This window comes from Petromyzon marinus, chromosome 20, assembly GCF_048934315.1.
Source record: "Petromyzon marinus isolate PM22_M1 ecotype Great Lakes invasive population chromosome 20, UKy_Petmar_22M1.pri1.0, whole genome shotgun sequence".
NCBI classification, from domain to species: Eukaryota; Metazoa; Chordata; class Hyperoartia; order Petromyzontiformes; family Petromyzontidae; genus Petromyzon; species Petromyzon marinus.
In genome coordinates this window covers 14216738-14224020 of record NC_133686.1, presented here as the reverse complement: position 1 = coordinate 14224020, position 7283 = coordinate 14216738, and the positions used below count along the sequence as shown (strand labels likewise).

Genomic DNA, 7283 nt, shown 5'->3' with positions numbered 1-7283 from the left:
GAAGCCCCACCCCCCCGCCCGAAGCCCCACCCCCCCGCCCGAAGCCCCACCCCCGCCCCGAAGCCCCTCCCCCCCGCCCCGAAGCCCCTCCCCCCCGCCCCGAAGCCCCTCCCACCCGCCCCGAAGCCCCTCCCACCCGCTCCGAAGCGCCCCCCCCCGTGCTTCCTCCTGCACCCTCCCCCCATACCCCCCCCGCACCCCCCATGCTCCCCCCATCACGTGACGGGCGGCGCCACCAATCGCGAAGCGGAACCACGCAGGGGCGCGAGCAGCGGCAAGGTGTGCACTGTACACTACACTGTACATACTATACACGACACCACGCGACACTGTACAAACTAAAACACCGCACACATTGCGCACACTAACACTGCGCATACCAATAGTGTACGCACTGTACACATCGACACCGTGCACACTGGCGCTAACACTGCGCACTGTACATACTAACACTGTACACACTACACACTGAACACCAACACTTAACATACTAACACTGTACACACTAACACACTGCAGTAACACTGTACACAGCTAACATACTAACACTGTACACACCTAACATACTAACACTGTACACACTAACACACACTGCACTCTAACACTGTACACACTGAAAATACTAACACTGTACACACCTAACATACTAACACTGTACACACTGAACATACTAACACTGTACACACCTAACACACTGCACTCTAACACTGTACACACCTAACATACTAACACTGTACACACCTAACATACTAACACTGTACACACTAACACACACTGCACTCTACCACTGTACGCACTGAACATACTAACACTGTACACACCTAACATACTAACACTGTACACACCTAACATACTAACACTGTACACACTAACACACATTGCACTCTACCACCGTACGCACTGAACATACTAACACTGTACACACCTAACATACTAACACTGTACACACCTAACATACTAACACTGTACACACTAACACACTGCACTCTAACACTGTACACACCTAACATACTAACACTACGCACTGTACACACTAACACACACTGCACACTAACACACACTGCACACTAACACTGTACACTGTGTTAGTGCGCCATTAACATGCTAATCCCTCACATTAACATTGCCACCTCCGCGCCTTCGTGGAGGCCGCTCTCCTATCTTACATTAACATGCTAATGTCTCACATTAACATCCCTAGCCCCGCCCACTGCCTTTATGACCCATGGGCTACACCCATTTTAAACCTTTTAAACAGTCTGCCTCAGCAGCTTTCCCCCTCTTTTTTCCTCCTGATGACGATCGCTTGTGTTGTGATTGAAACGTCGTAGTTTTTTTGTATTTTTTTCTTTTAACCTATCTACGTTACTTTACCGACAGACCCAAAGAATATGAATTCCTGCAGTCACGAAAGCTTTAAGTCAAGATTTAACTACTAAACATACTAACACACTCTACACACTAAACACTAACACTGTTCTGTTTTCGGCGAGAGTTCAGAATCTGTCCCAACTGCACACTACACACGCAACATACTACACGTAGTATGTATGTTGAACTTCTTTCCCACCGTACGTAGCTAACCGTGCTAATCAGAGTTGCGGGGGAAGGACAACAAACTAAACACAACACACTACACTATCATCGTAGTATTGTATGCTTGCCAACATCTTTTTTTTGATAGCATATTAGTCACTAACATGCGACTGAAGTTAAGCTGACCACATCCATTCTGTCTTTGATGACGGCAGATGACCGTTGTCATTGGCTTTGAGGGCAGTGCAAACAAGCTGGGGATCGGCATTGTGCGAGATGGTGTCGTCCTCTCCAACCCACGTTGCACCTACATCACTCCTCCTGGCCAAGGTGGGTTCTTGCACAACGTACAGTCACCCCGGGACCTGTAATATTGACGATTCCTTTTCACATAGCGGCATCATTCGTGAAAATTCCATCTCGAGATATGGTGGGATTTGTAACGTGCTGCGCAGATTTCACACAGGCGCAGGAATCCGCAAACAAGGGGGGAAGGCCACTAGAACCGGCGCCAACTATTGCCCAAGTTCTGTGGTCCTATATTCGGGTGTTTGGCCAACTCCATTCATGAGTGCTAATACAATACATGGGGAATTTAATGGGCTAATTGAGGACTGTGAAGGTGGTGGGGCTGACACCATCACCACCATCATCGCCACTACTGCCACTACCATCATCACCACCACGACCACCACTCACCACCATCACCACCTCTACCGCCACTACCACCGCTGCCGCCATCAGCACTACCACCACTGGCCACCATGGTCGCCATTGCGGGATGGTAAGGAAACTCCACTGGCAAGGGTAGCACCACTCATACTCAGGTGACCTCACCCACTTGGGAGTCAGTCTGTGTATTACACACACATATAGCCAAACGAATGCAAGAAGCACCTGGGTTCGATACCCGACTCGGGCACATTTCTGCGTGGAATTTGTATGTTCCCCCCATTTCTGCATGGGGTTCTTCTGGGTTATCCGGTTTCCGCCCATTGCTAAAAACCACACATAATGTAACCGGTATTGGTCAAACATCCTAATGCTGAACTATTACTGTACCTGAAAATTACTCAGAAACCTCTCCCTCTCCTGTGAAAATTTGGCAGAACCTTCCTTAAAAAGAGTCTTGAGACTCAGTGAAGCTTCCTCTGTAAATATCTAGAAATAAAGAATGATTTAATATATTTGTTGTAGCTGTTATCTCCAAATTTAAACTAACTTATGTATTATGTAGTTGTTTTCATCAAACTAAAACCCATATCTAAGAGAGAGGGTGCTTGAGAGGGTGTTTGCCTCTCCATATCTGGTAGTTTGGCAGTGTCAAGCAAGTCTGACTGCTGATGAGATGCTTAATGTGAAAACCGTTTCAGAGTTTTGCTTGTGTTGAAACTGCTGCAGAAATGATTCACTGCCAGAAGGCCGTGTGGGATGTGTTAAGCAGTACTATGTTGAGGGATGGATAAGTCAAGGAGAAGGCGTTTTTATTGTGTGCTATTGGAGCAGGGTTTCTACCGCGGGACACAGCTAAGCACCACCAGGAGCGAGTGTTGGAGATCTTGCAGAAAGCTCTGGATGAGGCTGGGATTGCGCCACACGAGATTGACTGTGTTGCATACACAAAAGGTGAGCGTGGGAATTATTGTGTTGGCAAGATCGTTTTGAATGATTGTCCCTTTGCAAAGAATAATCTTTAAAAAGTAGGATTGTTAAACGACTGGAAAACTGGTAATCGTCAATCGTTTAATGGTTTAAAAATGCAGGAAGCGGTAACCAATGATTCCAGTGGGGTGTGGGTAATGGGTGCACCGATTGGTACACGTGGACGTGCAAACAGCACAGTGGCACTAGTCACCGCATGCACACGGCCCCTGTGGTTTGCAATTGCAGAGTGCTACTATCACACTGAAATAAATTAATATTTATAGAAAAAAATCTGTTATTTTCACTTACCTTGGATCTTAATGCTGGCTTGCTTGTCAGAAGGGGCACAATAAGTCACCACAATTGCACACACACACAGGGGGCATCCTCGCACACACACTCATCATCGACAACGATCCCCTGTATATCCTTAACAGACTGTTGGGGCAAATGGTGTTAGTGAGCACCTATGAAGGCTGGCACAGCACACGAGGGGGTGGGTGGCCAACACCACGCCCGGCTGTTTTTCCCCCCAATAGTGATGTTTGCACACCACACCAGGTACTCATTTGAGGCTGAGTCGACCTAAGGGAGGCCCATGACCAGTTTAGATAATCATCACTGGTGTTGGTTGTGAGCGGGAATCGAACTTGGGTCTTCGGGTTCATCGTGCAGCGTGTTTACCACTACACTACTTTTACCCACACACTCACTTTCGCACACATACACTTGCACGTGCCAGTACACACGCACAAACACTCACTCCCAGCGCAAGGCTGACTCATCACATCTCGCAGAGGATCGCGTTTTAAGTCAATGTAAAATATATATAATTAATTTAAGCTTGTTCGGACGTTGGGTGTTCGTAAATCGAGGTCTGCCTGTAATTATTCAGCATTGGGATGTTTGGCCAGTGCCACAACTACATTGTGTGTGTGGGTTTACCTATGGAAGGAAACAAGAGAAGCCACGCAGAGGAAACCTATGGAGAACAGGGGGAGAAAATGCGTTTCCACTGCGCCACCACCCTGCCGCCCAGTGTGGTGCTTTTTGAAGCAAATATGTGGATGCCAGCGATGTCTGCTCCCAACGTGTACCTCGTGTGCAGGCCCCGGGATGGGCGCCCCGCTGGTGTCCGTGGCCCTGGTGGCTCGCACTGTGGCCCAGCTGTGGAGCAAGCCTCTGGTAGGAGTGAACCACTGCATTGGCCACATTGAAATGGGGCGGCTCATCACTGGAGCGCACAACCCGATAGTGCTGTACGTCAGCGGAGGCAACACACAGGTGAGGGTGGGCGAGTGGTCTGTGGTGTCGAGGTGCTTGTTTGATAATTATAATGGGTGGAAGGAGCCTCGACCGGTAACAAACATCCCCATCAAAGTTACAATCGGTAAGAGTAAACACGTTTCTTGAATTGAGTAAAGTTACAAGAGCTTGGGAACATTTATGATGGTAGGGAATTCGAAAGTGAAGCAGTGTGAGGGAAGAAGCTAAAGGAAAAGTGTTGTGACCTGCAGTGTGGTGATTGAGTGGGTGGGTTGTTGAGTGGGTGCTTGGGTGAGTGAGAGTGGGTGTGTTGTTTTGACCTGCAATGTGGTAGTTGAACACAGTATGAATGAGATTCAATTATGTTAAATAGACACTCAATATGAGTGGAGGAATCAACGAGTGAACTTCACACCAACAGTAACCATGGTAGTTACGAAAGAAGAGTGATAAGGAGGCAACTGACTGCCAGTGAGCGTGGTTAGAGAGTAATTGAGTCTTTGACGCTTGTATGCAATCTACACCAGGGGTCAGCAACCTACGGATCTGCAGCCACATGGGGCTCATTAAGGACTGCTTTGTGACGTTATTTATTAAGGACCACCATCTTGTATTCACATGGTTTGCGGCTCTTGAAATATTAAGTTTTTTACCAAATAAAAAATGGCTCTTCTTGTTATTTTGGTTGCTGACCCCTGGTCGAAGCGCTACATGAAGAGTGTCTGCCGAGGACGCCTGCTGGACGTTGTTATGTGGACGTCAATTTATTATTTCACTTGTTTACTCGGGAAAGCGTCACTGAGTCTCAAGACTTTTTCTAGAGGGTCCTGCAAGTTTTTGCAGTTGGGGTTGATGCTCCAGCTGTGTGTAATCCCAATTGAGTTATTTTCAGGTGATTTTTCAGCTTTGGGATGCTTGGCCAATACCGTTAAAGTGGCTTTTAGTTTATGGGAGGTAATCGGAGAACCGGGAGAAAACCCATGCACAGGGGTCGACAATCTAAATTTAAAAAACTCAATATTTCTAGAGCCGCAATGCATGTGAATATTGTCACGAAGCGGTCCTTAAAGGGTCGCATGCGGCTCCGGAGCTGCAGGTTTCCTACCCCTTCTCACGCAGAGCAGGGAGAGAACACAAACTCCACGCAGAAAGGTGCCTGAGTCTGGAATGGAATCCAAGCCCCTGGAGCTGTGAGGCAGTGCGAGTGTTACAACCACACTGTCACCCCACTGCTGAGGCAGTTGACGATAGGGGTTATGCTAAAGTGAGCGGCAGAGGCCAACGCTTCATAGGAAAAATAGTTCTCATATGAAGATTAAAATATTGTCATGCAAGTCACATTCTTATCTGGCAGTGAAACGAGTTGACAGTGACGCACTTTGCAGGTGATTGCTTACTCTCAGAGGAGGTACCGCATTTTTGGGGAAACCATCGACATCGCGGTGGGAAATTGCTTGGACAGATTTGCTCGGGTACTCAAGGTAAGCTCTGACATCCTTTTTTTAAAATCCGACACATGCAAGGATGAGTTTGACAAAGCAACTCAGTGGCCTGTTATGAAATTAAATATACAATCGTAATAAAAGCTTTGAGAAAATCTAGTTAAATATTGCAAAGTAATAACAATAGAAAATGTTAGTGAATGAGCAAATTTGAAGCTCATATTTACGTGGGCCTCCGTGTTATTGCTGTTTTAAATAATGGACTGTATGAATAGTGTAGTTTCTTTAAAAATTACTCACACCGACACGTAGTAACAAGTCACCTGCTTACACTTTATTTTTTCTGTCTCGCGCCAGTTGTAGGCACTCCTATATCTATCTTTACGGTCACATACACTTGACTTCTCCCCGCTCTGATCTATTCTGCACCTCACCTATCCTGCACTCAGCAACTCCGCACTCAGCGACTCTGCACACAGCAACTCCGCACTCAGCGACTCTTAGAACTCTGCATCTCCACCGCTGCCCTCACCTATGTTGCCTCATAACCGCTCACCCGTCTGTCACGGGTGGGGGGTTCAGCCAACACCCGCCCGGCAACGGCGTGAGGGTCGAGACTTCATTTACGGCTTGTGCGGCAGCGGCAAGATGTCTTCACTCTTGGTTCCTGGGCAACGCTCCTCCGTTCATGCACACTCCCGCTTATATCCCCCTGCTCATTCCAAGTCCTCACATGCTTCCCCTTAACCGCCACCTGCCCGGCGCCTGGTGTCCTCATGAATCTTTTATCATCAACCCCCATCTCCAGTCATCCCGATGCCAAATTCCGGCTTCAACGTTCCCATCTATTTGCCCTCGTTTGCACCCGCTTCTCCCCTTAATTACTATCGCTTTGTCGGTGCAAACCTCATGTTGCAACGTGCACACCTGTTTGTCCTCAGTTGCACCAGCTTAACTGCGCGCACCACGTATTTCTCTCTACAATAGTAATACCAGTTGACCATGGCCAATAATGATTCTTATGAATGTCGCTGCAGGAGTTGTGTGGTGGTAACGATTGCTTCATGGTCAGGGTGCTTGGAGACATTGATTGTAAGAATTCCCGAATGTCCAAAAATATAGAGTAATGATTGTTTTGTTTGTCTCCTAGATATCCAATGATCCAAGCCCTGGATACAACATTGAGCAAATGGCAAAGAGGTATGACAAATGCAGCATTTTGTAATTTGGCAATGCAATAACACCAATGCTCTTGCATGTGTAAGGACAGTACGGGGTGATGTAGGGATAGTACAGCTCCTCATGGCCATGGTTACTAATTAACGTAACGGGAACAGACAGGGTCACGTTAAGGTAATGTGGGACCTAAGCAATGTGGGACCCAGGATTTTCAGG

General features: G+C 47.5%; 1 protein-coding gene across 3 annotated transcripts in view; it reads left to right on the top strand.

Moving 5' to 3' along the window:
* Positions 1-256: 256 nt before the first annotated feature.
* OSGEP (O-sialoglycoprotein endopeptidase) overlaps positions 257-7283 on the top strand; it is a 33164-nt gene continuing 26137 nt past the window's right edge. Inside the window, exons 1-6 of one of the 3 annotated variants that reach the window (XM_032957455.2) lie at positions 257-279; positions 1752-1866; positions 3043-3162; positions 4289-4464; positions 5832-5927; positions 7039-7088. In XM_032957455.2, the coding sequence (XP_032813346.1) occupies positions 1752-1866; positions 3043-3162; positions 4289-4464; positions 5832-5927; positions 7039-7088 (557 nt within the window). In that variant the 5' untranslated portion in view covers positions 257-279. The other 2 variants (XM_032957456.2, XM_076068338.1) reach the window with 2 other exon arrangements.